Consider the following 14,844-nt stretch of genomic DNA (forward strand, 5'->3'; position numbering starts at 1 on the left):
AAAAAAAAAAAAAAAAAAAAAAAAAAAAAAAAAGCGGGGGGACAACAATGGTGACTCAGCTAGGAGGTCACACGGCCCTCTGGGTTCCAGACCCACACAGAGCACAGCCCTCTCTGTGACTCTGTCCTCCTTGTGACCCTGTCCTCCCTCTCAGATGTGGAAGCACCGTTCTGACCCGGTTCTGCACATCGACCTGCGGCGGTGGGCGGACCTCATGGTGGTAGCACCTCTGGACGCCAACACTCTGGGAAAGGTGGCCAGTGGCATCTGTGATAACTTGCTTGTGAGTGACTGCCCAGTGCCCTTGTCTCTCCCCTGGCCTCCCTGTCACTGTGGGACTCAGATGTGCACAGGACAGTGCCCTGCCATGCTTGTGCCATTTACTTTCCAAGAGGCAGAGGATCCAGGCACGGTTGGATGGACCCAGGCGTCCACTGTCCCTGCTGTCCTCAACCTGCTGTTCGACCTCTGCCTTCTCCCTGGGATCTGGGTACATGAGGGCAACCTGATACAGGCATCTGCTGCCTCACAGAGCAGCTAGAGTGCATGCCCAGCTCTCTTGTAGCTTTAGCTGCAGGGTCCAGACTCAGTTTCTACTGTATTAGGGGACACAGAGAGGAAAGAGACCAGTCCCAATTTGTGCTAAATGCACAATCAGAATGAGGAAGGGAAGGTGACTTCTTGAGGCTGCAGGCCTGGGGGTGTGGATCCAGCCCCCACCTAGCCGATTCCCAAGGTGCCAGCCCAGCACCCACCCTTTGGCTGTGGGAACCAGGCCCCTCCTCCCTCCCGCTGTGGTTTGTCCAGGAAGTGCCGGGGACATGAGGTGGGGAGCCATGAGGAGAGGCGGAGCTGTTGGGTTTCTGCTCAGAGCCCCAGTCCAGCCCTGCCCCCCACCGCAGTCAGGGTCTTCCAGGGATGTTGTGGCCTCTAGAAGCAGCGGGTGGCCTTGGGCCAAGAGGAAATTGACCAAAACTGTCCACTCTTAGTCTGGGTGTGCACAGAGGAGATTTGGTGGGAAAGCAGCGCGTGCTCTGACGTAAGTAGCTGGACCCTGGGGCCATTTGCTGTCCCAGGAGAGGACGGACCTGGAAGGGGCAGCCAGTATCCTGGCCTCTTCCCGGCATCATGCCCTGGGCTCCCCTCTTCCCACATGGACTCTACTTCTGGGAGGGGATTCCAGCCCTGTTTCCCCAGGGAGCTCCCAGCACAGGGAAGTCCCTTGTCCTGCCAGCAGCCTCAGCCCAGCAAGCCTGTGAGTGTAGCCTTGACAGGAGCCATCCAGGGCTCAGCCCTGTGCTGCTGTTTGAAAGCAGTCACACCTCAGTCCTCATGGACACCTAGCAAGGGGGCTGTTCACAGAGAGGAAGCTGGAGTCCTGGTGTTAAATGACCCACCAGGTTATCACAGTGAGAGACAAGTGCTCAGACCCACAGGACTTCAAGGCCCACAGCACTGAGCTTTGTGAGGTGGTCCGACCCTGGTCTGTGACTTGGTCAGGACACAGCCCAGCCTTGGAAGCCTTCAGCCTTCCGTGTGACAGGTGTTCAGAGCCACGTTCACATCCAGGTGTGACCTTGCACAGCTGCCCATCCATGAGAGGGTTTAGCACCTTCCTTTTAGGGACCAAGTGAAGGCTCTTGAGATAATGCATGCGAGTTGTGTATCACTTGATGGACTATAATTACTAGGGTTTTGTAGTCCCAGAAGTCAAGCTGATAGCTGGATGTTGTGATGTGTGCTTGTGCTACTAGCAGCAGGAGGCAGGAGTATCACTGAGTTTAAGGCCAGCCTGAACTACATATCGAGACACTCTCAAAAAAAGAAAAGAGAAATTAAATTAAAAAAAAAAAAGTAGAGCTGGTATCAGGTGTTCCCCCTCTCCTCTGAATAGTCAGTCCCCAACTTCCTGGTGACCACAAAGTCAGTCTCTGTTCCCCAGGACTGCTTCTACCTAAGAGGTGACAGCTGGCAAGGAGGAGACTTAGGCTTAGGCTCAGGCTCAGGAGGCTTCCCATGGGAGGGGCCAGCCACTACAGGTGTTGGTTGAGGGACAGGCATGTCCTGCCATCCCAAGCCAGCAGCTGGGCTGCTGGCCATGGGTGGGAGGACATTTGGAGGATTTAGAGGGGCCAGAGAGGGATAGCAGCTGAGCAGGAGGACCCCGTTCTTCCCAGACCTGTGTCATCCGGGCCTGGGACCCCAGCAAGCCCCTGCTCTTCTGTCCTGCCATGAACACAGCCATGTGGGAGCACCCGATCACTGCCCAGCAGGTGGGCCAGCTGAAGATCTTTGGCTACACTGAGGTTCCCTGCATAGCCAAGAAGCTGGTGTGTGGAGACCAAGGTGAGTGCCCTGCCAGGCCACAGCCCAGGCACTGTTTCAGGATGGCATCCTGGCCCATTGTGGTTCTGCTCTCTTTGCTGGAGGATGGGAGCCCTAATCCCCACATCTCCAAGGGTTAGGATGAAGTGGGTGGTGTTGTGAAGTGCCTGGCACATGCACTGTTAAGGGTTCCCAAGCCTGCTCTAGGTTGCTGGGTGGGGCACTTGGGCAAGCATGGGCCACAGGAGAACTTTGTATCCAGGTATGGGGGCCATGGCTGAGGTGGAGACCATTGTGGATAAAGTGAAAGAAGTCCTCTCCCAGCACCATGGCATCCAGCAGAGTTGAACCTGGCCTTCGTTCACTGGTGTTGCCCTGGCTCAGTGTGTTTTCAGGCTGGTAAGGAGGACATCAGCTAAATCTGGTGAAGGTCCCAGCATTTGCTGAGGAGGGGGCTGCTTGGATCTTTCCCAAGAAAGCAGGTCCAGATCTGCTCAAGGTCAGACTGGACTGATGGCTGAGGCCCTAGCTTCTTTGAACCAAGAGATACCTGCGTGTTGGGGTCCCTCCTCATCTCTTCTTGGGATGGGCACAGCAAGCCAGGGAGGCTATCCTTGTGCCCCTGGAAGGGAAACTCAGGGACTGGGAGACCTTGATTCTACCTTTTCCCCAGGAATTGTTTTTGGAAACACTATGGCTGGAGATCACTGGCATGGTGGCCCTGGACATTCCTTGGTGGGGAGCCCAGGTGCCACACAGAGGTGGCAGGACTCTCAGATTTCCCATACACCATGCTATGAGATTGAGGGTGCTGGAAAATAAAGAAAAGTGACCTGTTATCCTTCCTTGTGGTCTCAGAGATGGAGGGTATTGCCAGGTAAAGCTGGAGAAAGTCTGGCCTGCTGACTGATCAGTGTATCATATGTCCCCATAATATATGGGCATATAAAGACAGAGAACTCTGAAGCTAGTCAGTCTGTGGTTCAAATCTCAGTTCGGCCACTCACTAGCAGTGGATCTTGGTTCAGGACTTCACCTCTCTTGACTCTTACCTGTATTAACTTCCTGCCCTGAGGGAGCTGTTGAGAGGATTAAGTGAGATGTGTACAAAACATCGTCCTTACTGAGGATACAGTCTAGGACTCCCAGTGTGTGACTTCGTGCATCTTGGGAATTGACCAGACCCTACCCATCCCAGGCTGAGGGTATAAAGGGTACATTCCTTTGAAAGACTTTGCTTTGAGAAGAGAGCCCAAGATGCCCTGCATACTCAGAGCTGCTGAGGCAAGTGTGTCCCAAGTTCAGTCATCTGGCACTCAGAGCACTGCAGCCCTGATCCAAGGGGCACAGCTATGGCTCAGCTGGCAACAGACTTTGGTGAGGGTTTCATAGATGTGCAGTTGCAAAAGTTGTGGAGTCCCAGAGGCTTCCCCCCTAATTTCAGAGGAAGGTCTGAGAGGCCAAGCAGTGTGGTATAGCAGGGTCACAGTCCCTGCCAGGAGCCTGAGAGAGTGATGCGTGAAGCCTAAGAGGGAAGTCACAGCTGCAGTAGAGATTCAGGAAGTTGGAATGGGAACATCTGCTGAGGAAAACCGCAGGCAGCGAGCAAGAGCCAGCCCAAAAGAGGCCATGAGGGCTGCAACTGGGAAGGCTATGGGGTAGAGCTGTCCAAACCCTTTGGAACCAACACCTCACCATAACCTGCCTCAATGCTGGGCACAGAGCTACAGGATTTAATGTTTCCCCTGTTGGGTTTCAGTCTTGCTTTGTCCCTGTTCTTTTCTGTTATTCTTTTCAGATGGAAATGTTTATGATGTACCATTGTACCATTGTATTTTGGGATTAAGTGCTGTTTGTGTGTGTGTGTGTGTGTGTGTGTGTGTGTGTGTGTGTGTGTTGAGACAGGGTCTTGCACTGTAATCTTGAACTTGTGCTGGTCTCGAACTTGGCAGCAGTCCACCTGCCTCGGTCTCCTGAATACTGGGATTGCAGGTGCGCAGCACCATGTCTGGATTGCTGTTTGGATTTTATAGGAGCTCACAGCTGAGTTTACCATGAGTCTCAGAGGAAGCTTTAGACTTGGACTTTTCAGTAGCGCTGGAACTGCTGAGATGCTGGGGGAAGGAATTAATGTGGTTTTGGTTGCATTCAGGAAAGTTCACTTCATGTTAGGCAGAACTCTGACCTTGTTATGTCTTTCTTTTTTTGGTACCGGATATGGAACTTGGGGCCTTGTTCTTGCAAGGCAGATGGTGGCACCATTGAGCTGAATCCCCAGCCCAACCTTGTTATATCTTTATGGGGAGATTCAGTGTGATTTAAGGGACTCTATATCAGTGTCACTTTGACAGTAGATAGACTGTGAGAGCAAAGCTTGGTTGTCAGCTATTTGGCTCGAGATACACTTAGATTAGTGAGACACATTTCTGAGTGTGTCTGGTGGGTCATCGGATTACAGCTTTGGGGACTGTGCCTGGTCCCTGGCCCTCTTCCCTTATGCTCTGCTTCCTGGTTGCCATGGGTTGAGGAGTTTTCTTTTTCTTTCTTTCTTTCTTTTTTTTTGTACTGGGGATTGAACTCAGGCCCTTGTGCTTGCAGGGCAGGTGGCAGAACCACTGAGCCAAATCTCCAGCCCAGGTTGAGGAATTTTCTTCTGCACTCTCTTTCACCATGATGTTTCTGCATTGGAGACAGCTGACTATGGACATTCTGAAACAGTGAGCAGAAATAAAGCTCCCTTAAATTACAAGTATCAGGTATTTTGTCCTACTGATGGAAGGTGACCAATACACAGTGGATGGCTACAACTGCAGAGAGTACCAAACCTGTATATTTTATGTTTTGTCTTATGCATACTTACCTACAACAATGCTTCATTTATAAGTTGAGCACAACAGGATGTTGCAGAATTCACGAGACTGCAGAGACCACTGGGAGACAGGAGGATTTTATTTTCAGGTGTACACCAACTCAGCTGGACTCCCTGTACAAAGGACTGATCCCTGAACAAAGGAAAGGCTCCAGTTTTTATATGTTTGGTTGGCAGGGATTGGTGTGAGACTGGAAGGAGACAAGACAAGATTACAGAGGCAAAACAAAGGCAGTTATTTACCCAGTGACATTTTACAACTTAATCTTGAAAGAAAACCAGATATCAGGAATTGCAGGATGTCATAGGACCCTGTTTGCAGGAACATGGTTGTCAACCTTATCTATATTTCTTGACAGAAAACAGTTTCCAAGATGTTACAGGACTCCTTTTATAGGAATATAATTGTCTACCTTATCAGTTGCAGAGCAGAGGTCAGCCTTGAAGTCAAGCAGATTCCTGAGAAACCAGGACATCACAGGACTCTGCAAGAATTTTACTATTAACCTTATCTGTAACAGAACAGAGGTCCGCAGTTACACGGAGAAAGAATTTGAGATGGGCGATGAGGACAGGGGGAGAGGGAAAGAGAAACGGAGGGAGAGAGAAGGAGGGACAGAGAAGAAGGGGGAGGGGAGGGAGAGAGGGGGAGAGGGAGAGGGAAGAAGAGAGAGAGAGAAGGAGGGAGAGAGACAGGCTGCTTAAGGCCAAGGAAGACTAATTTTCTCCAAGCTCTGCTTTAAGGAGATTAACAATAGCTAATAACAAAATAGAATAAGCTGGGCATGGTGGCACACGCCTGTAATCCCACACTCGGGAGGCTGAGGCAGGATGATCGTTGTGAGTTCAAGACCAGCCTGGGCTACATAGTGAGTTCCAGGGCAGCCTCAACTACATAGTGAGACCCTGTCTCAAAAAACCAAAAAAAAAAAAAAAAAAGGGAATTGCAAAATGTCTTTCTGTCCTTTTGAGATGGTCAGTGATTCCTCAGGGGCTTTCACCATGAAGAAACTCATGCAATAATTTAAACTAGGCCCCAGCCCAGGGCAGGAAGTTCTTTAGATAACTCTTCCCTTCCAGAAAGCACTGGGCTGTAGGCTATAGGCAGCAGCAGGAAGGAGTTGAAGGTGGGGACCAAGGCAACATGGTGACCATGGCACCTGAGCGCTGTCCCAGACAGCCCCAGGGTAGGGGTGCTTTTCTTGGGTAAAGATCCCAGTTGTCCCTGGGCCCCGTGGTGTGGTCTGAGTCCCTCAGGTCTGTTCTGTCTTGGCTCATCTCTTCGACTCTGGTGCACTGTGTGAATCTTTGTTGTTATATCACATCCAAGGCTTCAGGGCTCGGTTTGGAGCTTGGATTCCAGGTCTTCCTGTTCTGCTAACTGCTCAGTGACCGGGTAAAGCCTCATTGTGAAGGATGGTGCAGCTACAATTTGAGATGGTTGCTGAGTGCTTGAGACCAAACTGATAGGAAGACAAGAAAGGAAAGTGAGCACCATTGGTTAATGCCAATGTCAAGGGTCCACAGAAAGACCTTGGCTTGACAACTTCCTCCTCATCCTTCTTGTTTCACATTTTTTTTAAGTGCACATTGGTTATAGATTAATGGTTTCATTTTGGCAGATTCACTCATGCACATAATATTTATTGATCATTTTCACCCCTCTGTCACCTCCCTGCCCTTCCCTCCCCTTCTCACATTTGGGGGATCAGTGCATGTAATACATTTTGATCACATCATTCCCCAGTTACTGTGCAACAGATTGAACAGGTTCCAAGTCCGTGTGTCCAACAAGCAAAGAATTACAAAGGTGATGGTGGGGAAAAAGCAGCTACATTTATTGAAGGTTACAAGCAGGGAAATGGTGCTGGGGTGACAGAAAAGAAACTGCACACTGCAGATAAATCAAGCTCTGGGGCTCAAGAGCAAGAGAAAAGTCTTCAATCTGGGGTGGTATAGAAGGCTCCTAGGGCATTCCCAGCTCAGGTGGGTGGAGAGAGATTAGGGAGGGATGGCTTTAGGCTGGTTGGTGCTTGAGCTCAAGTGGGTAGAGGGGAGTGAATTCCTCAGCCCCCAGTATCCTATTACCCCATTACTCTTACTCCCCCTTCCTTTGTCTAATAATGATCTACTTTCTTTTTTGTTTTTGTTTTTGAGACAGGTTGTCACTGTGTATCTAGGCTGACCTTGAACTCATTGTGTAAGCCAAACTTCCCTAAAGTCTCAGAGATCTTTCTGCCTAAACCTCCTGAGTGCTGGGATAACAGGCGTGTGGCACCATGCCCAGCCTCAGTCTCCTACCTTTCTTGTCATCTTTTTTTAGATTTTCCCATACTTGGTATTTGTCTTTCTGAGTCCAGTTTATTTCACTCATTGTGATGATCGCCAGTTAGGCCAACTTCTGAAAGGGAAGTGGGAGCTGTTAGTGTCCATGCTGGGAGGAGGGATGTGTTATTATCTGGTTTCCCTGAGAAAGGAATGTGCAGGGCCCCTCCTTTGGAGTTGTCCTTCTAGTCCCTGCCCTTTGCCCTTTGCAAAGTCTCTGCCCCTTCCCAATCCTGTTGCAGGATTTTTGTCCCTCCCTGGCTTTCTAAATCCTAAAGAAGCTCCACCTACACAGTTAAGAGATTAACTGCTTAATCTTTATTTAGCTCTACAGAGCTTGCTTAGTGAAATACCCCTCCTCAGCAAGTCTGACCCACAGGAGCCAACCCAGGAAGACAGGGCCTCTGGTGCTTTGCAGAAGGAAAAAAGAGGCCCCCTGCCCTGCTCCTTTCCTTCCCTACAGAAGCCCTTTGCTCCCCTGAGCCCCCCAAGATGGAATGTTATGGTTGAGCCGCTCTGTCTTCCCAGAGCAGCCCTTGAATGATGGGATTCCTTTCCTCAGCTTCCACTTGGGCAGCCCAGGCTCGTCAAGCAGCAGAGACTGACACTTGAGGGCATCACCGATCAGGGGCAAAGTAGGAAGATGTGAAGCTTGGCATGGGGCCCTCCTCTTTTTCATCGTCGTCCCCCTCCTCCTCCTCTTCCTGCTCCTCCCTCTCCCCCTTCCTCCTCCTCTGCCATTATTATAGATAGATGAGCTAGGTAAAAATATTATAGGCAGTCAGTCAGGGCTAAGTCCTTGAGAGGGCCAAGACAAGGGTAAAACACCACAGCTACATACCAGCTGAAAACCTGGCCTCAAGATGGAGACAAGATGACCAGACCCACATGCTTCATCAGAGAACTGGGCTTAGTGAAGTATAGATAGGCATTGACCACTCTGGGGGTGACCAGAGACCTCTGGACCCACCGCCTCCTAGGAGAGTCCTTTTTCTTTCCATCCACGCTTGCTACATGACTAGCTTCCTAATTGGACCACCATTACCTAAGTGACTATACTTGTAAACTTATTGGATATGTTCATGGCTGTGACCCATGTTGTACCCATGTGGGTTTCACCCTCTAAAACTTCTCTAAAGTGGGGTCCTTGCTCCCCACTTGGGAACCCTCCTGCCCCTCAGGAGTTTCCTATCAATAAATATCTTCCTACTTTTAACCTCCATCATTCCTAGGACTCATTCTTTGATTTTTTTTTTTTTTTTGGTTTTTTGGTTTTTTGAGACAGGGTCTCACCATGTAGTTGAGGCTGCTCTGGAACTCACTATGTAGCCCAGGCTGGTCTTGAACTCACAGCGATCCTCCTGCTTCAGCCTCCAAGTGCTGGGATTACAGGCAAGTACCCGACGCCTGGCTCATTCTTCAATTTCTAGAGAACAAGAACTTGGCATATCATACAGTTAACAGGTTGGGATATACTATTTCATATTTCCTGTGACACTATGAGCTGACTTCAGGACAGACATCAGACAACAAAGAGCTAAGAGAGAAACCAAAGCAGTCCAAAAGGAACAGATGATCAGACAGCAGAAGCAACTTTGAAGAAAAGAGATATTGCATCCATGAAACGAGTACTGATGCCACAGGACGGGACCTGAGAAGACGGGGAAGACACTAGAAATGTGGGAATGGTAGAAAGATAAAGTCAAGGAAACCTGGGAGAAAGGCAGAGTTGAAAAGGGGAACCAGAGAAGGAAATTAGGACAGTTGAGATTCACCATCTGCCCCCCTTGAATCATCTCAAAGATAGGACAGAGATAAGCCAGGGGAAAGTTATTTTAAAAATCCAGTAAGTCAGTCTTGGGGTAGGAGGCCAAAATGAGAGGTGGGGAGAAAATTTTTGTAGGCCCTGACCTCATGAGGATGAGGCAGGCACTGACATCAGGGCCTGAGACAGGGTTGGGATGGTGTTCCTTTGGGAACACATCAGTGGCACACACAGCCAGCTCCAGACCAAGTTCCCCACAGAGCTGGGGAGCTGAATAGGCAATGGTTTGAAGAAATAGTTCAAACTCGGGATGACCTTCATGCACAAGCAGAAAAGTTTAGGTCTAATCCTTTTTGAAAGCTATTGGGCTGTTTAATTGCATCTGCTATCTTATTTGTAGAAACCAACTATGAGAAGGTTCTGAAGAAAGTCTTCAAATATGCTCAAAGAACAGAATGAGAGTGATATAGAGCATATGATCTAGGGGCCGCCAAATAATATGAGGGAAATGTTATAACTCCCAACCTGCTAGATAATCTAAACACTGAGTTCATGTTCTCTAAAATTGAAGAATGAATTCTGGGAAAAACAGAGGTTAAGAGTAGGAAGACTTTATTAAGAGAAAGATAGCTTCTATCTAAGAGACAGAAGGGCACTCCAGAAAGTGGATTGCCCACCAACGCTGCTTCTCAAGGGTGTTTTATTGGGCAAAGCCACGAGGTAAGGCAGGTTCAGGTGGGACAAAATTGTAGTCAACTAATAAGATTAAAATAACTGATCCAATGGGAAATCACAAGGTGGGTATGAGGTAGGACAAAACTATGATCAACCAGGAGATTACAAGAATAGTCACTTAGGAAATACAGATTAAATGAGGGTCAAATAGGGAAGCAAGTCATAGCAAACGTACATGGAAAGAACAAGGTTTTCTGGGAAGGAATGGGCTAGGGAGGTTTTGCACCTCCCCACCTCAAGGTGAATTTTTTAAAAATAAAAGGCATTTGAAGGTGGGGAAGGAGGAGGAAAAGGGAGATGACAAACAGCTACTCTGGATGAGTAGGAAGAATTCAAAAGTAAATTGCTCCCCCCTCAAGGTGATTGATGCCTATTTAGAATATAAATCACTGTGTTCATCCCTTCTCTAGGGGAAGTATGTGGGTGTGGGTGTAGTGGATTCTCTTTTTCTTGAAGCCTGGCTTTCAGTGAGTGTGCCTCTGCCACAATTGTCTTATGTGCTGAGGGCTCAGCCCTGCCTAACTGCCTTATAATATTTTCTGAGTTATCTGTTTACAGTGAGATACCTGCTCCCCAAGGCCTTCTCCTGACAGATCCCATGAGCAAGGACTTGGAGTTACTGAAATGACAATTCACAAAGACAGGCGTGAACAGTGGGAGAAAACCATAGCAAGAAGATCCCACTTCCACTGGGACCCTCATCTATGTACTGACCCGTGATGCTTTCTGAGCATCATACTTTCTCATTTGCTGCCCAAGCCATGCCATTTACTCCCAAGGTCTAACTTTCCAAAACTTCACATCACACTGAGCATGGTGGTGCACACCTGTAATCTCAGCACTCAGGAGGCTGAGGCAGGAGGATCACTGAGTTCAAGTTCAAGGCCAGCCTGAACCACATAGGAGCCCTAGTCTGAAAAAACAAAAACAAGCCAGGCATGGTGGTGCATGCCTGTAATCCCAGCACTCGGGAGGCTGAGGCAGGAGGATTGCTGCAAGTCTGAGACCAGCCTGGGCTACATAGTGAGTTCCAGGTCAGCCTCATGTACATAGTGAGAACCTGTCTCAAAAAAACCATAGCAAACAAACAAAAAGAAATAAAGACAGAAAGAATCGAAGGAAAACTGTGTTAGTTACTTTTCTCTCCTTGCTGAGACAAAATACCTGGCACCCAAAGTTAATGAGGAAGGGGCTTATTTAGCTTGCAATTTGCAGAGGTTTGAGTCCATAATTGCTGGATCCAAGGCAAAGTAAGGGGCAATAGGCACTGCAGAGGAGAAACAACATGGCACACAAGGTGGCAAAAGTAGCAAGGGAAACAGTTCATGGCAGTGGAAGGCAGCAAAAAGCAGCAAGGGATTTAGAAGTATCTTTCTGCTCCTTTTATTCAGACTACCAGGATTAGGGTGATTGCCAAACCAGTCACTCACATGAAGTGGTTTAGTAATCACAAGCCCTTAATTCTATCATTACACATTCCAGAATTATCTACTTCAAAAAACTACACAAGGCTTTGGGGGGACATCTAGACACAAGCCATAACATTCTGCCCTTGGCCCCCCAAAGACTCATGCATATCCCTGTATGCAAAAGCTACTTAGTCCATCTGTAAGAGTTGCTAAAACCGTAACGGTTTCAAAATTGCTGAAAAGTCTACCTCCAACATTCAATGACACGAGATAGACATTTTCATTCCAAAAGTTACATTCAGGGGATAACAAGGAATGGGAACAAAGTAAGACCAAAATCCAGCAGGGCAAACATTAAATCTTGTAGTTCCATGTCTAGTACCCAAGGCAATCTGTGGCAAGTTGTGAAGCCAAAGGACTTGGGTAGCTCCACCCCATAGCACAGCCTGTTGTAACTCCCATTGCTGTGGAAGGAATTGGTAAGTGACACACACACAGATGTAGAATGGAGATAAAATAACAAAAGGTTTATTTTGTCAACAAAAGGCAAATCGCACTAGAAGCAGTGCCAGTGATTGACCCCATGCTGGATTACAGCTTCTTTTACAGGGTTTTACAGCCACGATTTCATTCAAGTGGTTACATTTCATCTCAGTTTACATTACCAAAGTACAAATTATAGTCACAAGACAGTTAACTTTTAACCCAGATGTAGCAAGTCTTTATAGTTAGGAAGTTTACCTTTAGGATTCATTTAGCTATTCTAGCCCATAGGAGGGGGGGGTGTTCAGGGTCAGGAAAGCAAATTTAGCAATTGTTCTTTTCATCTTGACACTTTTACAATCGTGGCTTACAAAACCTCAGAGCTTGGGGTCTTGATATGCCCTGTTATCTCAGGGTGAAGCCAAATGTCCTATTCTATGGTTAATGCCTCCGGTGTCAGTTTTGAACTAAAAGCAGACTGCTGTTAGAGACAGTAGAAGTCATTCTACATTTTCCTAACATTTTGTAGGGGTTTTGTTTTTTTTTTTAAAGATTATTTACAAAAGTTCTCTCTCTCACTATGGCTTCTTTCTTTGGCTGGCTCTGCTCCCTCCTTGCAACTTTCCTCAGATCCACAGTTCTGGCTTCTCCAGACTTCTGGGGTCTCCATTGTGACAGATCCCCCAAGTTGGATCCCAGCCCAAGCAGACCTGCTACCAGCATTACAGAACAGAGATAATAAGAAGCTCTCAATATCACCCTGTTTATCGGCCAGCCCTGGGGCTATCACCTATGGGACTCTAAAATTTTCCACCCTCTTGACCATTGCCCCCTCTCCTACCTGAAATGCCCCCATACCGACCACAGTCACCCTCCCAGTGCCAATAGTTTTCTTGCCCTTGGCCCATCTGCATCCAGATGGCAATAAACTCATAGCATGTTGCTTAGATTTTGCCTGCCTCAGTGTTCTCAATCGTGTCTCAGCCTGACCTTACACACTGAACCTTTGGCTTCACACACAGCTTCATACACTTCCCTCTCCCTGGCATCCCAGGCTTTCTTCTGAAATCTGGGTGGAAGCCTTCCTGACCTCAAATCTCTTGCATTTTGCATGTGCCTAAAACCAGCACCACGTGGTTAATACCCAGGTTTGCTGCCAGCTGGGGCAGTTGCTGGACTTCCTTCTGTCTTGGCTGCAGGGGTTGAGTGCCTGGATTGCTAAGCACTCTCAACCCATTCTGAGGAAAAAAACTCTCTAGGCTGCCCCTTCCATTTGGGAACATGATGCGGCTGCTGCCATTTTTGAACATGGTGCTCTGGGGCTTTCTTCTCAAAGCAAAGTCTTTCACTTTTGCAATTTTGAGGCTGCAAATTGTGGAGTCCTGCTGCTTATTGTAATGCCCTCAGGCTATCTTTTCCATTCTCCTGTTCCTTCTCAGCAATCAAGATCTCTATCTTTGCAGTCTACAGCTTTACTGGAGATTCCTTTCTGGCCAAACTCAACATATTTAAAATCATTCTGCTGGGCTCTTTGATCTTGATTCTCAATGTAAATCTGGCTAAAAAGCCTCTAACAGTAGCCATGCCACAGCATCAACATTAGCCTTGAAATTTCTTCGCAAGATTAGTCCACTGCCCTTAATCTCAGTCTCAGGCAAAGTCTCTGAACATGAGCAAAATACAGATAAACTTTCTGCCAATCCATAACACACATCATCTGGAGTCCCAATAGCCAATGCAATCCTTCTTCCCTGCAGAAAGTTTCTGAGCCAGGTCTTTACCAGCTCTGTGTTCCTCCGAGCTCTGACAAGAATATCCCCTACAGAGAACAGCCTAAGACATTCCAGCTCTACTTCCACTGTAGACATCTCAGAGTCTTTCCTAACTCTTCCCTTTCATATAAGGTGGTTCCAGAGATTCTTGAGCCACGTGGCCAGGTAATGTCACAGCAATGACCCCACTTCTCCAGCACCAAATTTCTGTGTTACTTATTTTTCTCTAGTTTCTTTTTCTTTTTCTTTTTTTCTTTTTTGGTATTTTTTTGAGACAGGGTCTTACTATGTAGTTGAGACTGGTCTGGAACTCACTATGTAGCCCAGGCCGATCTTGAACTTACAGCAATCCTCCTGCCTCAGCCTCCTGAGTGCTGGAATTATGGCATGAGCCACCACACCTGGCTATTTTTCTCTAATTTCTGAAACAAAATACCTGCTATCCAAAGTTAAAGGGGGGAAAGTGTTTATTTGCTCACAGTTTGTTGAAGTTTCAGTCTATGATCAGCTGGCTCCAAGGCAGGGATGGCAAAGAGGCATCACAGAGGAGAAACACAAGGTAGTAAAGGTAACAGAGATCGTTAACAGTGTCTTTCTGTTTCTTATTTAGACTAATATAGGGGGAATAGATGTAACTCCCAAACTTACTATATATCTGAAATGGGAGTTTGTGTTCTCTAAAATTGAAGAGAGAATTCTAGAAACAGCAGAGGTTAAGAGTAGGAAAAAAAAATATCGAGAAAAAGATAGCTTCTGTCTAAGAGAGACAGAAGGGGGACTGGAAAAATGGGTTACCCACCTCACTTTTCAAAGGTATTTTATTGAGCAAAGCCACGGGGTGAGGTGGGTTCAAAGTGGAACAAAACTAGTCAACTAGTAAGATTGCAAGTACAGTTTCTTAGGTAATATTGGTCCAATGAAAAATCAGAAGGTGGAAACAAGGTAGGACAAAACTATGATCAACCAGTAAGATTACAACAAGTATAGTAACAGGTAACACTGATTAAATGGAGATCAAACCGGGAAGCAGGTCATGTAGCAAGCATTCAAGAAACAAGCCTGGATTTTTGGTAAGGGGTGGGTCAGGGATCTTTCTGGAAAATCTTGGTCCCCCACACAGGTGATTGATAGCTCTATAGAATATCAATCACTGCTATTCAT

At 47.4% G+C, this 14,844-nt stretch overlaps 1 protein-coding gene across 12 annotated transcripts in view; it reads left to right on the forward strand.

Annotated features, from left to right (window-relative positions):
- The window catches only part of Ppcdc (phosphopantothenoylcysteine decarboxylase), an 86,527-nt gene that overhangs the window by 9,613 nt on the left and 62,070 nt on the right, over window positions 1–14,844 (forward strand). For 5 of the 12 annotated variants that reach the window (XR_780673.1, XR_780677.3, XR_780681.2 and 2 more), the window contains 4 exons: window positions 155–283; window positions 2,178–2,346; window positions 2,588–2,724; window positions 4,924–5,815. Coding sequence is in view for 2 of the 12 variants with exons in the window: in XM_010626421.2 (XP_010624723.1) it covers window positions 155–283; window positions 2,178–2,346; window positions 2,588–2,673 (384 nt within the window). In the remaining 10 variants the exon portion in view is untranslated. The other 7 variants (XR_780680.1, XR_004514310.1, XR_002025452.1 and 4 more) reach the window with 7 other exon arrangements.

Source organism: Fukomys damarensis, unplaced genomic scaffold, assembly GCF_012274545.1.
Source record: "Fukomys damarensis isolate Sample0158 unplaced genomic scaffold, DMR_v1.0_HiC HiC_scaffold_25, whole genome shotgun sequence".
Taxonomy (NCBI): Eukaryota; Metazoa; Chordata; class Mammalia; order Rodentia; family Bathyergidae; genus Fukomys; species Fukomys damarensis.